This window comes from Dromiciops gliroides, chromosome 4 (genome assembly GCF_019393635.1).
Source record: "Dromiciops gliroides isolate mDroGli1 chromosome 4, mDroGli1.pri, whole genome shotgun sequence".
NCBI classification, from domain to species: Eukaryota; Metazoa; Chordata; class Mammalia; order Microbiotheria; family Microbiotheriidae; genus Dromiciops; species Dromiciops gliroides.
In genome coordinates this window covers 244,542,642-244,562,159 of record NC_057864.1, presented here as the reverse complement: position 1 = coordinate 244,562,159, position 19,518 = coordinate 244,542,642, and the positions used below count along the sequence as shown (strand labels likewise).

General features: G+C 41.0%; 1 protein-coding gene across 7 annotated transcripts in view; it reads left to right on the top strand.

Annotated features, from left to right (window-relative positions):
• The window catches only part of ILRUN (inflammation and lipid regulator with UBA-like and NBR1-like domains), a 111,915-nt gene extending 94,042 nt beyond the window's left edge, over window positions 1–17,873 (top strand). For 2 of the 7 annotated variants that reach the window (XM_043962616.1, XM_043962613.1), the window contains exon 5: window positions 14,436–17,873. In XM_043962616.1, the coding sequence (XP_043818551.1) occupies window positions 14,436–14,471 (36 nt within the window). In that variant the 3' untranslated portion in view covers window positions 14,472–17,873. Of the gene's footprint in view, window positions 1–6,142; window positions 6,245–6,730; window positions 9,006–14,435 lie in introns of those variants that run through there. The other 5 variants (XR_006352739.1, XM_043962617.1, XM_043962615.1 and 2 more) reach the window with 5 other exon arrangements.
• The last annotated feature ends 1,645 nt before the right edge of the window (window positions 17,874–19,518 follow it).

Genomic DNA, 19,518 nt, shown 5'->3' with positions numbered 1-19,518 from the left:
AGAGTTGAAGCAGCATCACCTCACAAATAAATTGGAGGTTGGCCTATGGCACCTTTTTCCCTTAAAAATATTCCTTTATGTCATATGAGTGTTGTTTCTTTGAATAACTTTTATGATTCTTTATTTGTCCTTCTAGATTTGAGGTATGGAGGGGCAAACATATTTTTAATTCACATAAAAGGAAACTGAAACAAAGAGAAATTTATTGATTTGCCTAGGGAATTTTAGGTGGAGCCAGGACTAGAATTCAGACTGCCTGATTCTGACCTAGAATTCTTCCCACTGGATCCTACAATGTCATCAGCACAGATTTTTAGGTCAGAGACAGTAAGTAGCATGATATGGTAGGAAGGATTTTGAACTTGGGCTCATGATACTCAGCTCCCACTTATTACCTGTATGATCTTGGACAAGTCATTTAATGTATACGTACCTCATTTCCTCATATGTAAAATGAAGGGTTTGTACTAAAGGATCTCTGAAGTCCATTTTGGATCTAAATCTTTTAATCCCATAAGTGTTATTTCTCCTGGCTAATGTAAGCAAGTAGGGAGGAAACATCCTGGGCATTAGAAATCACTGAATATAGCTGGAAATTTGGTTTGCCTTAAAAAAAACACACACCAAAAAACCCCTTTCTTCTGCATGGCAAGTGTGTCATGATGCTGTTGGTGACTCGTGACAGTAATTAAAGAAGACAAGTACAAATTCCTGCTGCCTTCACTGTTACAGTTTAACTTGCTAAGGTTGGCAGAATAAAATTAAAAGATTGCTTCGTGCATCCTGCTTTTTTAGGGCTGGGCAAGTGTGTCGACATAATGGTACATCTGTCACTGTCAGGAACTAGACACTTTTTCTCCATGTCTAGAGTTGCTCCTCAACAACAATTTAATAATAAAAAGCTCTTTGGGCTTAATGAAATGTGCCCAGTGAAGCTACAGGTGGGAATGACTCTTCTCTCTGCATCCCATACCCCAGGAGTTCCTGAAAGCCTTCCAGAGGTAGCCAGAAAAGTGTATGCTGACCTGTTCTGCTCAGTCATAAATCTGGTTTGTTAGAAATGACTGGTCCATTTGTCAGCTCAATTGTAAGTGGCCTATCCCAGGGATCACTTATTCTTGAAGGTTAGGAGCTGTTTTAATTAACGCTTTATATGCCCTTATCTAAAAAGCTCCTATAACAAAACAGACAAAATAAGTGAATAGACATTCGTTCTCTAGACAAAAGGTTAATCTTGCAGATGTGTTCATTCTGGTGCTCTGAATTATCTTTTTTTTTTTTTTAATGGGACAATGAGGGTTAAGTGACTTGCCTAGGGTCACACAGCTAGTAAGGGTCAAGTGTCTGAGACTGGATTTGAATTCGGGTCCTCCTGAATCCATGGCTGGTGCTTTATCCACTGTGCCACCTTGCTGCCCCCTGAATTATCTTTTAAAGTTAAAATAGCTTCTATTTGGAGATCTTTAGTATTACAAAAAGCAATCTGAATGGTGTGGAAGGATAGAAGAGAAGAATATTAAAATTAGGCCATTTCTCTTGCAATTTTTTAAAGAAATTTAGTTCTTTATGTTTGGAGGTACTTGTCACAATCCCACAAACCAATTGGTTTGGTTCTGAACATAAGATCACTCTGTTTTTTGTTTGTTTGTTTGTTTGTGTTGTTTTGTTTTTGCAGGGCAATAAGGGTTAAGTGACTTGTCCAAGGTGTCACAGCTAGTAAGTGTCAAGTGTTTGAGGGCAGATTTGAACTCAGCTCGTCCTGAATCCAGGGCCAGTGCTTTATCCATTGCGCCATCTAGCTGCCCCCAAGATCACTTTGAATATAAGACTAACCCAGCATCATGATAGCTGCTTTTCAATCAACCAGTAACTGACCTACCCTGAATGAGTAATCATTTATGCTGGACAAGAAGAAACTTTTTAATTCCTTTATTAAACTACTGTGACTGGGGGTAGGGTGTTTTGGTTTTGCTTTTTAAAACTGCTTTTGGCTGCTTGACATTTCCTAGACCAGATGATGGTATGATTATCTGTTACTGCTTCTACCAAATGCCATTTCATAATAATTCCCTTGCCATTCGTTTATCTGTGTAGAAAGGTTCACTTTGTTCCCAGGTGTTCATTCATCCCTTGCTGAGTCGTCTGCTGTGCTTTCCCTGTACCCTTAGCCCACTTGAATTCTCTTGCAGATTTGTCTTCCTAACAGCCTCTGTTTAATGAATTCTGTATCTAGAACTTTAGCAGAAGTCAATCTGCTTTTATTAGGGAAGGAAACAAATATTTATACAGTGCCTACAATGTGCCGGGGACTGTGTGCTAAGCACTATTTTTATCTCATTTGATCCTTCACAACAACCCTTTGAGGTAGGTGCTGTTATTATCACCATTTTATAGTTGAAGAAACTGAGGTAGAGGTTGTGACTTGCCTAGTCACACAGCTAGTAAATCTAAGTCTGGATTTGAACTCACATCTTCCTGACTCCAGGTAAAACATCCTATCCACTATACCACATAACTACTCCAATTAAGTATTACATTTTGGGGGGGGAGGGGTGGTTTTTTGGTTTTGGTTTTGTTTGTTTTTTTGGTTTTGTTTTTTTAGTGAGGCAATTAGGGTTAAGTGACTTGCCCAGGGTCACACAGCTAGTAAATGTTAAGGGTCTGAGGCCGTATTTGAACTCAGGTAGTCCTGACTCCAGGGCCGGTGCTCTATCCACTGCGCCACCTAGCTGCCCCTAAGTATTACATTATTAAGTATTAAATAAGAAATTAACTGTCCTGGCTACTAGTTAGAATGTGTAGTAACTTAAGAATATAAACTAAAGTATCCTTCATTTCAGTCAGTTCTATGGGAGTTTGAGCTAGGGGCAGGAGATTTAGCGAGGAAAAATGCTATCCTTTTGAAATAGCTTTCTGAAGATTTTATGCATGTGAAACAAAGGTGGATCTGGTTGTTCACATCTTGTGGTAATAATAGGTAATGTGGCTTTGGGGAAGAGGTTGGAGGTTTTGGTAGAATGGGATGACTTCTCAGTTCAGAGTTTTTAAAAAAAAAGTACAGCGTTCATCTATAGTGAGGCTAATGGCTATGTATGATGTTAGAGGATGTATGTATTTTAGCAACTACTCTATAGGGTTGTCCTCGACTGTCAAAGGCCTTTTATATAAAAACTTAAAAGAGAGTTGGTGGAAAATGAAGTGGACTTTGCAGCTCTTCCTGTTATATCCAATATATATATGCAGTTTCTGGCAGGGATCAGACAGCATACCACTTCCATTCTGCTGCCAGAAGCAAATAGTGCAACCAGTTGTGGTGTTTAGAATTGTGTTGTTCCCTTGGTGCCTGCCTCTTCAGCAGCTACAGCACATCCAGCTAACAACTTTGAGTTGTGATGGCTATGAACCTCTTATTACTGATTTAACTGAAAACCATTTTATTCACTCTTCCATTCTCCAAAGAAGGAATGTTTCTTCATAAAGCTTCTTCATTACCTAAGTTTAGTGTATTATAGGCAATACTTATGTCTTTGTTTCTTGTGGCAGTAGTGGGCGATATACACTTCTTAAAATAACCCCTCTGTGTTTATGTCCCCTGATTATGTCCAAAATGGTACAATGTTTGGACTTTGGTCATCCATCAATAATGATTACAAATTTCTTTTGAATGTTTTGTGTTGATTTCTAATTCTGAAATATACCTAAAGAACCACTTGGTCACATTTTGTTCTTATGGTTGTAGGTCTCTGGAAGATCATTTCCCTAAAGGAACCAGGTCTTCTGTATTGAAACAGGATGTAGTCCACTCACCTCTTTTCCTCTAGACTGGGGATCCATGAACTTGTTTGTTTTTTTTTTAATATTCAGATAGCTATATGTCAATATATATACTTTGTTTTATTTGCAGTCCTAAATATTTTTATTTTCTGCATTTCAAAACACAATTTTGAGAAGAGATATTGCTAGATCTTTGCCAGACTGCCAAAGGGATCCACAATATTAAAAAAGGTTAAGAACTTCTGCTTTAGAACCTCCTTTCTGGAGAGTTCATTTCTAGCTATGATTTGGTATCTGCTTCTATGTTACTGCTTCTGTCGTTAGCTCTCCATGGACAGCTTGTGATGGTAAGGGCAAGTCCTAAGATTTGCTGGTGGTATTGCAGGCATTTCAGAAAGCAGTCTCCTGGCATTCCTACTGTTCTCAGATTTTAATTTTTTAAATGGAGAGAAAAATAAACCACTAACAAATACTTGCCATGGAGCTTAAAGGAAAGTAGAAAGTCATGTATGTCTGAAATTCTTACTTCCTAAGGGAATCTACAGAACATAGTAACAATGCTCTCTAGCCATGGAGTGCTTTATACTGTGAAAGTCTTTTTGCAAATATTATTTCATTTGATCCTCAGAACATCCTGCAGAAATGTGCAGATGTTGTTCCTGTTTGACAGATGAGAAAAAGACATAGAGAGGTTAGGACTTGCCAGAGGTCATTCATGAATCTTTGACTTGACCCAGGATGACAGCCTGGGTCTCCTGAATTGTAATTATAGTTTTGCCATACAATCATTATGTGTTCTTTGATATCAGACACCAAGGTAAGTTTTTTTTTTTTAAGTAGTCTTACACTTTTAATTATGATGTGGATATATACCCCTTTTTTCCTTGTCAAACATTCCGAAGGGATTTATGGCTAAGAAGTAAGCAACACAGGATGATTTATGGAGCTTGCCATGGGTTAAGGCAGATTAACAGTGTGACCATTCTGTACTCAGGAGGCCTTTGCCAGTTTTGCTTGACTTTGATCATTCTAAAGTAATTCTTTTTTGAATATTGGTTAAATTAGAATATTGGTTAAATTTTCACTATTTTCTCCTGTTTAAATTGGCAAGGTAAAGAATAAATCAATCAAACACTATGGACTTTAAAACATGTGTCTTATTTATAACACATTAGAAAGACTGAAGATTAAAATTATGTCCAAAGACTGATCTTTTTTCCTCATAAGAATGTTTCGTTTATTTCTAGTGGCAGTAAAGCAACTTAGCTCCATTTTGTTTGCTTTTGAGCTTTGAATATTATCCAGGCTGCCCAGAGTCTGAATGTACTTGTTAACCAGCTAAAATGGAGTTTTCGTGTTTTTATGAATGCTGAGCTGTTTTGGGAGAACGAAGGAGAAAACCTTTCCTTTACCATTATATTAATAGTGCCAATCAAATCTTAGTAGAGGTTTAGAAAAAAATAATTTTTAAAAAATGGGCTGGGGGGAATTACACATGGGTAGCAGAGATAGATTCAAGCATATTTATATAATTTACAATTACCTGACAGTTTTATTCCTTGTTTAGTTGACAGTATCTATAGTCTGAACTCATTCTCAGTTATAGCTGTTGTAGGTTACTATTACTATTACTATTACTACTAGGTTACTATTTCAAGCCCACTAAGAAAATGTAAATTCTATCATTGTTCTCCACCAAAAAGAAACTGGTTCCCTTAAATTACCTTCATTTCTTTAAAACCCTTTCCAAAGATTTGGTCATGTTCCAGCAGGAATATCTGTGTTTTTGCTGCCATTTCATCTCCTGGGGCCCAGTTAGATTCACTCCATATATTCACATATCCTACTCTGGTATCAATCTGGTATTAAAAAGTATCACCTGTGTATTTATCACTGTTTTAGGTAAGCACAATGAGGGATGCAGGAAAATAGGAAACAGCCTTTCCTCTCAAATAACGTATGGCTGAAAAACTAAAGCTAAAGCTAATGCACTTGATGAATTCTGATATGATAGCATATGATTAACTGCTAGTTTGTAAGTCAAAGGCCATAGAATTCAGAGGAAGGAGGAATCAGTGAAGGCTAGAGTACATTGTCTTAGAATGTTAGACTGCATGGGAAGCTTAAATATTATCTGATACTCCCTGAGTATCCAACATATTGACTTCACATTGCAGTCTTCCAAAAGTCTTACTAATCAGCTAGCATAGATGTGCTGGTATGACCTGTTTCCCCAACACCATTGTGTAACCAACTGCTAAGAGGTTTGGATCAGTTAGTATTTGTCATTCTTTTTTTTTTTTTAATTTCATATGTACCAAACAACTGATAACTACATTAGGTCTGATCCAGTTCCCTCATTTTATAGATCAGGAAACTGAGGCCTAGAGTAGTCAGAGTAGATTTAATAGAAAGGGGCTTAAAGAAGGATATAGGAAAGCCTCAAATCAGAGGGGACCTACAAGGAGAGGCAAGAATGAGAATGTTGAACAGTGAGAAGGCAACCCCTCATTAGAATAATAATATGCATATAAAGAAGTATGGTGGGAAATAAATATAGATAAGTAGTGTGGGAGGCCAATTAGGAGGGTCATGACCATTAAGTAGAAAAGTGGAGGTTTTATGTGAAAAGAAATGGAAAACCATTGACTATTTTTAAACTGGGGAATGATTTAAAAGCAAGGGTATGATAAGACCTAGAGGTTTTTGTTTTGTTTTATTTTTTCCTTCATTTTTTTTCATATCCAGCAACAGCATGGTAGGTGAAGTAATTGTATTCCGGGTAAAGGAGTAGAATTCAGAGAATGCTCCACAGCTGAATAGAAGTTCAACTAGGATCGTGGGACTTGGGGAGGGTGTAGGGGAGTGTCCATAAGTCTCAGCCTACTTCTTACCAGAAATCCTTATTTGAATGCAGACTTCTTCCTTGCACCAATGTCAGTTTGTTTATATCACCAGGAACTTGGATCTTCACCGGCCAACAGACCTTCAGACTAGATCCTCTCCATTGGGTTTCCACCCCAGCGGGACTCTACAGGTGTTTGGATCCAGTTCTTACTCCCATTCTAGTGTTCTCCCCTGCCCTAAGGGTAGAGAAAAGGCCACCAGGGAGCTCTGCCATTATCCCACCTGGAGTCCAGCACACTTCACTGTTGGAGAACCGTTTTGTTTCTGTTTTTGGTTGTTGTTTTTTGTTTTTGCATTATTCCAAACAGTTTGAAGAGTGCGCTTTCTAAACTTTTTACTTGAAGGGGTGTATCTAACCCAGCTGGAAGCCTCCTCCGTCTTCTTGTAGACCTTTAAACAACTTGTTCTCATTCAAGTTAGTGTTTGAGTTTTATTCTTCAGAGTGCTTTTCTTGCTACTTAAATGGGCAGGGGAGGGCTTCTCCACAAGGTAGGATACGCTCTGCCCCTTTTGGGTTGGGGAGGTCTAAGTTGACTCTGGGAGCTGCCTTTGACCATGGGAATTCTGGAACACATGAGTGAATCCGAGGGGACTGACTGCCCCCAGCAGGGTTGAAGAAGGTAGTTGGCAGCCACTGAAGAACTGCCGTAGGCGGTGAGTATGGGGAATGGGTTAGCAGTGCTTTTTAACCCTTTCCATTCTGTGGCATGCTTGGAGCTTTGTGCCACAGTAATAGGTATCACCAAAAGACACGTAAACTGAGCATGCCCCTACTCCTAACCAAGCCATGCTAACTTCTGCTCATGCTGGTTCTTTGACTCATCCTTGGCCAACACATGTGTGAATCTTCTGTTATCACTTTGGAGTGGTTTTTTTTTTTTGTTAGTGTTACAATGGCCAGAAAACTTCTTCCACTAATGGCGTACCACTAGCATGCCTCAGCACTGGTTTAGAAGAAATGGGGAAAAGAAGCCAGATTTGACTAAATGATCCTTGCCTATATAAAAGTTAACATTGTCCCTAGCATCTATACCAATATTCGGTATATTTTATTTTAGCTGACAAGTGACTGATGGTTTGAGAAAGTGTCACTGATTTAACCAGAGTAGCCTTGGTGTGTATTGAAAGGTAGGGCCATGCCACCTGGCCACACCATATTTGCATTAGTAGGACTGGGCTAGAACCAACTACTAAACACCATATTCTTCTGTGTTTGTATTCAGTGTACATAAGTGATACAAAAGAACAAGCACTAGTCTGGAGAAGCATTGACCGGGAATGGCCCAGGAAATGATCTAGAAGAGAGAGGGGACTCATGGTGTTATCTGATGCTGCCATCAGTGTACACTGGGAGATTTATGTTGTTTTGCAGCCATGCAGCAAAAGCCTCCTGTCTCTTTATTAACCTGTGTGAACTTTTTTATTTATTTAAATCAAATCACAAATAAAAGCAAAATAAAGACAGGTGTGTGAAGTTTCCGTGTTGTGGTGGTTTATCCAACTGCAAGCTCACTCTTTTTAAAGGGGTAACAAAAAAATAAATTGAGGCCTTCAGAAAGGTACTTTAGTAATTTATTACATCAGTAATTTGGGTCTCTTCAGCTTAGAGATATTTTAAAGAGAGCTGGCTCACAAATACAGTGAATTTCAGCCTTGATATTTAAAAATAGCTAAATGCCTGCTATGTATACCACATTGTGCAAAAGCATCAGCAACTAGAGACACCAGAGACTATTCCTGCCACAAAAACATGCAAAGTATACTCTCTGCCACTAAGCTAAGTGACAAAAATTGTACATCTGCATAACATTTTCCAGTTTACAAAGCACTTTGATCCTCTTTTTTTTTCTGATTTTAGATACTCACTACAACTCTGAGTTGGTAGGTGGGATGGGTGATAAAGACAGATTTCTGTTTACATTTTAAGTTTAATAAAGCATTTTTCTCACAAGGATCCTGCAAAGGTAGTACTTTTCAAGCATTGTTATCCCCATTTTACAGATAAAGAAACTGAGGCTTAAAGGACTGTAAGTTGCCTAGAATCATATTATATCTGATAAGTGCCAGTGCCTGGACTTTTGTCCCTGTTTCCTAACTTCACGTCCAGTGCTCCTTTCCCTCTTCACTTGTCAGATTAGGAGACTGAGAAATGAGGTGACTTATGCAAGATCACAAAGCTACTAAATGGGGGAAATGAAACTAGGATCTTGTGAATCTAAATCTAGGGTTTCTTCCTTTCTTTCTTTCTCAGGGCAATGAGGGTCAAGTGACCTGCCCAGGGTCACACAGCTAGTAAGTGTCAAGTGTCTGAGGCCGGATTTGAACCCTGGTCCTCCTGAATCCAGGGCCAGTGCTCCTTTCCCTCTTCACTTGTCAGATTAGGAGACTGAGAAATGAGGTGACTTATGCAAGATCACAAAGCTACTAAATGGGGGAAATGAAACTAGGATCTTGTGAATCTAAATCTAGGGTTTCTTCCTTTCTTTCTTTCTCAGGGCAATGAGGGTCAAGTGACCTGCCCAGGGTCACACAGCTAGTAAGTGTCAAGTGTCTGAGGCCGGATTTGAACCCTGGTCCTCCTGAATCCAGGGCCAGTGCTCTATCCACTGTACCACCTAGCTGCTCCCGAATCTAGGGTTTCTTGTTCTGTACCATGTTGCTGAAAGGACTAGTTCTTTCTGCCCTTGGTACCTTAGCTCAGGAAACATTCTCTTGCTCAGAAGTAGTTTTCGACCCATAATTTTTCTTTGAGGATATTATTTCAGAGCAATGTATTTTAACCAGAGCCACAGAGTACTTGGTGTCAAACCCAAATAAGACAATTGATGACCCTATCATAGTATGTAGACTTTGTATTGTACCACATAGACATTTATTTTGACAATTGTAAGAGCAAATGGTTGTTTGATGATTTTTTTTTTTTTTTTAGTGAGGCAATTGGGGTTAAGTGACTTGCCCAGGGTCACACAGCTAGTAAGTGTTAAGTGTCTGAGGCCGGATTTGAACTCAGGTACTCCTGAATCCAGGGCCGGTGCTCTATCCACTGTGCCACCTAGCTGCCCCTGTTTGATGATTTTTTAAAAATAAGTTTTGCTCTGATGAATGCTGTATATAAGGGTTAGAAAGATTTTTTTTTCAGGAACCTGAATTCAAGGTAGATGGAAAGTGTTTGTCTAAGTTTCTTTTTTTTTTTTAATCTTTTAAATAATAGGTCCTGGTTATCTCTGGGTGTCTTATGATATAAAATCTGGAAGACTCAGGAGCCTGCCTGACTATTCTTATTGGCTGATTGTTTTGAGGGTCGTGTTCTTCCTCCTCACAGCAGAGCTAGTTGTTCATGTGGGGAGAAGAAAAGCATCCCTGACACAGCTGAGAGGTAGGGAACTACTCTATACCCATGAGAGTTCCTCTGTCTCCTAACGTGAGTGAGGCTGTGGTTCCATTTCCAGAAACTATGATATAATAACCATTGGATGTTGAAATCTCCCTTGAGGAAAGTGGGAACGCCACTTGAAGAATGTTGAACACTTGCTGCACTTTTGTTGGGAGCGACAATCCAACCTGAATGAAAGGTTCTGGTAGTTGGGCCCAATAACCCTACCTCAGAAAGCCTATCTCCCTGTTCCCCAGAAATATTCTGTTTCCCATAAAAACACTATAGCAGCTCATCAGTAATCTGCAAACTCACAGATTTAAACTGGGATGTAAGTAAAAAATTCGTGTATTGTATCAAGGATTGCTGTTTGGGTATTGGTTGGATTAAGATAATCCCTGAAATCCTTTCCCACTCTGAAATCCTGTGACCTTTGCTTGAGAGTGTGAATGAAGAGTGTATCCCTTAAGGAGAGAGTCTCCAATTTGTTTTTCTGCCTTTGTCCATCACATAACATTGGTCTCTCTTGCCTTGAATCATAAAGAATCAATTTGAGTCTCGGCTTCCATTTGGAATACACAGTGAAAAGTATTTACTGATAAATGTTTTCCCAGGAGACTAGATGTGAGCTACACTAACTTTCCAAATAGGCATTGTAATTGGCCCTCTGTTCCATGTGTCTGGTAGTTGGGATGAGGACTTAGGTATTGCAAACTGTTATATTCCCTCCATCATCATCAGTGGTGTGACTGACTTGTGGAAGAAACTATGCTACTGAGACCGGGTCAGATCACATGCTTTTGGGCTCATAATCTCAAACTGATTTTGAGCAGCCTACCTAGTTTGGTTCTTAGGTTGTTAATTTCTACACCTACCCTGTTTGGCTGTGAGGTGAAAAAGAGTCATTTCCTAGTGTGTAGATGCTTTCACTGTCTCATAATGGAAGCTGGTCATGTTGGCCACAGTACACTGTTACCCTGTCCTTTGAACTTGAGCTGCTAGAGAACACTAATCATGGTTGTGGGGACTGCTCACTAACTTAAGCTAACTCCTGTTTAAAAAAAAAAAAAAGTTTGCTGTCTCCTCCCATGAGCCAGTCTGCACAAGGTGTGCTTGGAAATTCCTTCATTCCTTGCTGCCTCTAAAAATCCATCACTTTTTCTCTCTACTTGAACAATCATCTCTCAGTATTTAAAATCAAGCACATGTACAGCTGACGTCTTAAACTATTTGAAAATTGTATTCCGTTTCTTCTTTAAAGTGATAGTGCTTGCTTTGGTGATGGGAGAGCAGTGGGAAGAGGGTGGGTAGAAAGAGAGGAAGACAGTGCACCAAAAGGTAACTTTCTGTCTCATTAAATAGGTCTTCAGTACCTCCACCCCTAGAATTATTGCCATTCCCTTGGTTAAAAGGAATTAGGAATAATTTCCCCCTTCCCCCCTCCCCTAAATGTCAAGGAGAAATAATAAATAGAGGCTCAAGGAAAGCATGTATAAAATAGATTAAATACCACATTGCAAGTAATCTAAGGGCCAGAGCATATGTGTGGAAATTTTAAAATGTGTTCCTCCATCTACGTCTGCCAACAGGCTGAGGCTTTAATGTTTCCTTCTCAGTAAAATGACGCACAATGGTGTCTTGAACTCTGTGCTGTGTATTTCCCAGATTTTTAAAACCAAGCAATTCAAATATGTGTAATGTGAGTTGGGGTTAGGATAGTTGTGACTCAGAGGCTGTACTGAAGTTTGAAGGGTAGGCTGGGTGTGAACAAACATTTGATGGCAAGTGAATATGAATATCAAATTTATTTGTATGAAATTTTTCCTCACTGTGTGACAACCCCCCACGCCCCCAGGCAGAGTCACTCAAATCTCTCTGAGCCTTCTTTTCCTCTTCTGTAAAATTTAGACAAAATTAATGCCTCACTCATGGGTCTTATGAGAATCAAATGAGAACCAAAGTCCTTTTCAAGCCTTAAAGCATTATATAAATGTTAGCTATGATAGTGATGCATACTGTCAGTGCTATTTTAAGATAATAACAACATGCTTTCCTCCCATCAAGTCTTTGGTAGTACAATTTTTATTCTCCTTACCTTACAAAGAACCTGAAAAGAAACCAGAGAGATGATGACAGGACTCAGTCATATGTTCTCCCATTAAAAAATCCAGGGCTTTTTCCATTAACCCGAACACTTAATAATTTTGTGAAGTCTGTGGTGCAAGTATTTATTACCTCTCTGACAGATGAGAAAACTATGGTTCAGGGACAGGAAGCAATTTGCCCATAACTCGTAACTGGACTTTAGTCTTTACTTCTGACTCCCAGTACAGTGGCTGTTTTTACTATATCATGCTGCCTTCTGTAATATTATTTCTCTAGACTGAAACTACTGGCTTTTTGATAATGTTTATTATGGCAGACTAGGGTAAGTATTTGAACTGTTGCTGAAAATTGAGTCTGAGCCACTTGTCTTAAGCCTCCTTCTTTCCTTTTCTTTCCTCTTCAGTTGGTAACTGCAGTTCTGCTTGGAATTATCTAAAGAAAAGGTATTTCTTAGGTAGGAGGGAAGGACGGAGCTGTCTGCTGTAGAGCACCGGGGAAGTGGAAGTGATAGCTCCCAGGGATTTGGGTTCAGTGACACCATTCAGTAACTGGGATTTTTTCAGGGTGGGGTGGTTGGTAAGTACAAGAAGTCAACAAGTAAGATTGGGCTTTACATTGAGGACCATTCTTTCTGGTGGTACTAATCTCTAGGTTTGAATACAATCAAGCTATTGGATCTCTGCACCTTTTGTGGCCTGGTTCAGGTTGATTTTTTGCAAACTTGAAAATAAAATCATTAAAACATTGGAACTGGAAAGGTCCCCCAAGATCTCTGGTCCAGAAGTCCTTAATCTTTTTTTGAGACATGAACCCCTTTGGCAGGCTGGTGAAGCCTATGACACCTCAGAACCACGTTTTTAAATGCATAAAATAAAATACCTAGTGTTACAAGGGTAATCAGTTATGTTACAATAAAAGATGTCATTTTTTTCCTATTCAAGTTCATGGACTTCCTGAAATCTATCCACAGATGCGTTGAGAGGAGGGCTACGGACCTCAAGGTTCAGAAGCCAGGCTGTATCGTCTCACTTCATAGAAGTGAAAAGGGAACCCCAGAGAAGGGGATTTGACTTGCCCAGAGATAAGCTGTCCATGGCAGCTTTCAAAGACCGACTCTCCTGAGCCACAGGCTCTTGCCACTATTATCAAAGTCCTTTGGTTCATACAGGACAGTGCTAGCACTCTCAACAAATTGGGGATGTGTACTGGCAAGTGCAATTAATGAGATAAGTCAACACTTTACCTCTATATGTATGCTTTGATCTATATCTATAGTCATTCACCTTTTTACTGGAAGAAAGGCATGCTTCGCTTTCAGTTCTGGTCACTCTTTTGATAAGAGTTCTGAAGTCTTTCAGTATTGCTTCCCTTTACATTATTATGGTCTTTTTGTAAATTATTCTCCTGGTTCTGCTTACTTGGCTTTGTATCAGTTCATATAAATAAGCCTCCTTAAATTTCCCTGAATTCTTCATATCTGTGGTTTCTTATGGTGTAATAATATCCCATTACATTAGTTTATCATGGTTTCTAGTTTTCTACCACGAAAAGTTAATATCTGTTTTAGCGACTTGTTTCTCTTGACACTTTCTATTTGGCTAGCTAACATTCCTTGATGAAGTGGGGTTATCTAAACGTATAAATGTTAACAGTTTAATTACCAAGCAAAGAACTTTCTGGCCAAAGGGATTTGGTTCTCAGACACTTAAAATTGGTCACAATTTAAAAAATGAACTACTAGGAATAGGAGTAGGGTGATAACTGCAATTTGAAGAAAATTGGGGAAAGGAAGAAAATATATTTTGCCATTTGGTCATATTCTTTCAACAGGTGTACTGGACTAAATCTGGTTTTTAGCAGATGGGGGAAATAAGACCGTGAAACATTAGGTTCCTGTATGTGGGACAGAAATTGAAGCATGCTATCTTTGGGATTTGGGGGCAAACTTTCTTGAGGATAGGTGACATACATTTGTAGTATACCATCTCCAGGTTTCTAGATAATGAAAAAAAAGTCATGTTAGCTGGCCATTTGGGGGGAGGTCTTATACAACATCGGAACTGGTGCATGAACCTAGGTCTTCTCACTTCTAAGTCCTTGGTTCCCTCTATTGTCATACTGACTTCTAGTGACCAAGGGACCCTACTGGCAGTTGTCAAGACAGTGGAACAAAGGAACGTGTATTGGATGCAGTTGATTCTGTTAATGGTTGACTTGTCAACACTTTTTGCTGTTGTCAAAAATAAATCACTGATTGTTTCCAACTCTCTTCTAGGGGTTCCACGGCCCTTATCCTTTTGGACAGTCTTAAAACGGGTATCATCACGAAGAGAAATTTACAAAGATGGATTGACTTTGGGGGGGGAGGGCAAGGGGTTCCTTTGGATTCCAGACAACACAATATGGACCTCTGGCTCTGACTCCACATCCTGGATGAAGAGGAATCTAAACAGACTAGTTTCAAGTAAACTCCGTATGCATGTGTGAATGCTGAATTGCGGGAATGCTGATCGAGGCTACAGAGAAGAAATCCTCGTGGTCAAGCTGTGTTTTGGGAAAGGGGGGTGGGGCTGTTGGTTGTTGGTTTTTGTTTTTGTTTTTTTAAGGTGTCACAGGTAATTAGGTAGCTCAGGAGGAGGAAAAGTTTGGAAACGGGAGAGAGAAAACAAAAGCCATCTTTTAAAACAAAACTTATTTTGCCTAGAGAGAGGCTGTTGTTTTGAGAAAATGTTGGTTTCTTCTCCCCCCCCCCCGCCCCCACCTCATTTTAAAAAACAGTGGCAGCATGTGTGATTTTTGGACTGACTGACTCCTTGCTTTGAGCAGGGATGGAATGGAAGCTTGAAGCATGCATGTGGTTTTTTTTTGGGGGGGGCGGGTATCTGTGTGTCATTGCAGTGAGTGTGTATCTGTTTTATGTGAGGTTAGAACAGGCGCTGACCTTGTGTTTTGAATGGCATCCGCCATTTAATTTTTGCTCTCCCCTCCTCCCCCCCCTCCTTTTAATCTTGTTGATTTACTCTTTTGGCGTTTGAATTAGCCAACCTGTGGCTCTTGATTATAAGAAAACCTTTCTGAAGACCAAACTCTTTCCCTGTGTCTTCAGCAGAGGGAGCCTCTGGAACAGACCTCAGATGATGGATGCTTCTATTCATCTGAAGGAATCCCTGACACACATGCACGCACGTGCACGCACTTTGAAATCTGTAACAAGAAACAGGATTGCTTTTCTTCCACATTTCATTTATTATAGAGAAAAATTCTCCACAGGTGAAATGCTATTTAGGGGTTTTCATGCATTGACTTTCAACAACAGGGGATATGCTACATGCCCTTTTGTTCCAACTCCCCAAAAGTGTGTATGTTTCCTGGTGTAATTCACCAACTAGTGTGTAGTGTGTAAGTTTTAAGGTGTCATGTTTCTCTTTTTTCACCAAATTCCCTTCCCTGTGTTTTCACTCAAGTCCTCCTTTGTGATACGTTCACAGCCAGCCTGTGGAGGCTGAGCTGCTGCTGTCTGGAAATATTGAAACTAGAGCCGGAAGTGTAATCAGCCATAGGGGAGAGCCACATTCAGTCACTTCTCAATCTTAGAGGCCACATTAGTCTGGAAACGAGAGGTCCTCTGGGCAGGGTGCTTTGAAGAAGTGGCTGGGAACTAGGGTTAATGGGCCGGAGTGGGGGTGGGGGTGGGGGTGGGAGGGAATTACAGCCAGAGCTGGGGCCCAGCTGCTGGCTGCACATCTGTTTCAGGCTCAAATCTCTGCATTGCCCTAGCTGCCTGAAGGCTCTGAGACATGCAGGATATGGATATCCCAATGGGAAGCTTGAACCAGGCTAGAACAGCTGTCTGCCAAAGATACAAGAATATGCAAAGTCCCCTTCTAGCCCCTATCCTTCCTCTCCTCCACCCCCCCCCCCCAAACCACACTAATAAGTCTTAGCAAATAACCAAGTCAGGAGGGTTGTGTTGTCTCTCAGCGAGTGGATCTGAAATGCAGTTGCAGTATTGTCTGCCCGTTGCCACTGCCAGGGTGGCATTAAGCTTCCCAGACCAGATATGCAGCTGCAGGGGGTCCTGTAGCCTCTGTGTGTGTGTGTGTGTGTGTGTGTGTGTGTGTGTGTGTGTGTCTGTGTGTGTGTGTCTGTGTGCTTGAGTGTATGTATGTATAAGGTTTTGGTATCTCTGTTTGGATGATAATTTTGAGAATGGTCCTCCTCATCCTCCTCTGATACTGGTGTTTTTTGTTTTTTTTTTAAAGCATGATTGTAGGAGAGAGGCTTATGTGAGATTGTGTAGGGGTGTGTGTGACTTCATTATGAGAGGATGGCCTTTTGCCTGCTAGGGGAGCCCTCGGAATGTTAGGAGCCAGCTTGGTCATAAGAGGGCAGTTGTAGACCAGTATGGGTTTGGGGGTATTGTTCATGCTACAGTAACCATTTTCTATGCACATGCTGAGTGCCTCATCCCCTTTGCAAAGGGGGAAATTGTGCTGGGTGACTGGTAGGCCATGAGACTGAGTTCAGCCAGCAGAGTTCCAAGTTCTGAGAACAGATTGTGGAATTCTGGGGAGAGGCATAGAGTTCTGCTTCTGCTACCATCTTTTGCCCTTTCAAACTTTCTCCTGTGGGGTTAGGTTATATCCTGAGACCCAGGAATCTTCTGCTAGTTTCTTTCTCTTTTGCTAGCCCAGAAAATGGAAAAATCAACAAGCCCCTCCCAGGGTGCCCTTCACTACATCATACTCAGGCCTAATTTGTATTTGAAGGAGTTGTTCCATCCACTGTCATAGCAATAGGGGGGGATTGGCCACAGATGCCATGTGGGCCTGACCCCTTCCCTGCAGTTGGGTGATGGTTCTCAACTGCACACACTGAAGTCATCTTGTGCTGTCTGGGTCAAGTTAAGCAGGACATGACACGGTCAGCAACTCTCACGGGGTAGGTAACCAGGGCACCTGTCAGGTGTGAGTTTTTAGCTGCTGGCCTCCCCATTTCTTTCCTTCCTTCTCGTTTGGCGAGCTGGTAGAATGCTCCCATTCCTTCTTTCCTTAATTTGGAAATATCCCACAATACCTATAAATCTGGGTGGGGCGGCCTTTCCCATTGAAGTGTGAGGGAGACATTTTGCTGCCCCGTCTGCAGAATGGGAAGTATTTTCCCCTTTTGTGACGACTCGTGGTCTACCTTATTTAGGCCAGTGGGGAGTAACTGGGGGGCTCAGGGTGAGATCAGTATGTGTGGTGCGTATGCATGTGTTCCTTTGAGGGAAGGAGGGATAAGAGTTGTTCGGGGGCATTTTTGAAGTAAATCTGTGCTTCCTTCTGGGAGGAATGCTCCCAGCTTGGGAAAGACTCTGCCCTGACACAGTAATACGGCCTAAGAGGAAGGGAAGGTGATTGGGAACAGAACGTCCAGGACTTGGGCTGTGCCCTAGCACCTGCAGTGTAGGGGTGCTGGGCCCACCTGGAAATGCACGGTGTTCCCTGCCTGGGCTTTCCTTCCTTCCCTCTGGTCATTGGAGTAGGGTGGCATGAGGGAGCAGCAGCAGCTCCAGGCTGTCCCCTCTGGCTAGGGTGGTGATGCATGTGTTGAGCGAGAGAGAAATGGATGATGTGGTGGGGCCTCACAGTGCCTGGGAGGAGATGGTGAAGAGGCTTTTCGTTACTGTATAAATGAATATTTGTATGATTAAATTAACGCAAAAGATCTACGTCTGTCCAAGCCTGGTGTGTTTCATTGAACTCGCTTATCAAGCACTTCCACTGATCCTTTGGCACCTCAGACATTTCCTTCACTCTGGTTGTGAACCCTGTGATGTTTTGCAGTCCTTAGTTTCTGGGTTCCCAAGGTTCTCCCAGTCAATCAACTACAACCACATGTCTTAGCCCACCATTATTATTGGTGCCTATCCCCTAAGAGGACTAAGAACCTGCTCCAAAGGGTAGCAGTAGGTTTTGTTTTTAATTGCTCAGCACTTACTCATTAAGTCCAGCCCTCTGCTTGGTACTGAAGTAATAGGATGGGGTGGTAGGGGACCCCAGACCCTCTCTGTCCTCTTCCTTAATTGAGAACCCTTGGATAGGAAGTATCTTTCTTCCATTTGAAAGAGTTAAGTTACTGGTACACAGAACGCTTGTCTGACCATACCTGCCCCACTGGATCAAGTCTGTTCATTTTTATTTTTCTACCCTCTACCCTACTCCCCCACTTCATGTAACCACAGGTGATTTGCTACCTCCAGTCTGCCTTAAGATGAGTAGGAGACAGGGAGAAGGGATATGTTTCCCAAGTTGGAATTTTTGTTTCACACAGAAAAAAACACAATAGTAAGATTGGTACATGGATGCTGAAGAGGTTTTTGTAGATGGCCTGATGGGAATCTAATCAGCATTTTAAACGTTGCTTCTCTGGAAATAGGCCCTACTTTGCCCTTGGGGGGAGCATGGATAAGTCAGTTCCTGTCTGCAAGAAATTGGCAGTCTACTTAGAAAGATGGCTTAACTGGGGCAGCTCGGTGGCACAGTGGATAAAGCTCCAGCCCTGGATTAGGGAGGACCTGAGTTCAAATATGGCCTCTGACACTTATTAGCTGTGTGACCCTGGGCAAGTCACTTAACCCTCATTACCATACACACCCCCCCAAAAAAAAAGAAAGATGGCTTAACTACATGAAAAGTTAAACACCACTGCAAGTATCAGTAAAGACAACAATATGTTTGACACAAGGCAGTATGTTATTTTTTCTTTTAAAATTTGTCCTTTGTTTTTATATCACATTGATCTTTGAATATTTCTTTCCTTCCCTCTCCCCTTTCCCTACCATGAGCTATATCTCTTGTAACAGATTAGAAAACAGCATGTGATTGATGCCACATGAACTGAGTTCAGTTCAACAAATAGTGTCTACTACATTTGAAGTAAGATGCTAGACCCTGGGGGTACAAAGACAAAAAACAAAAAAACAAAAACCACACACACACACACAAAACGAGCCTATGCTTTAAATTCAGAAAGATAGTTCATACCTTCCAAGGGGATGTAGTTTGGTACAAAGGCAAATCAAAAAAAAGAGTGCTAAGAGGGGAAAAGGAGAGATAAAGGTTTCCTCTAGGACAGGGCTTCTTAACTTTTTCCACTCACAACCCCTTTTCACCAGAGAAATTTTTATGTGGCCCCAGGTATAAAGGTTTATAAAATAGGTATATATAGCCTTTTATTGTTGCCAAATTTTTCATGACCCCCACGTTTCGTAATGTGACCCCATATGGGGTTGAGACCCAGAGTTTAAGATGCTTTACTCTAGGAGGTAGCACCTGAGCTGAGCCTGATAATCAGCAATAATGGCTGATAACATA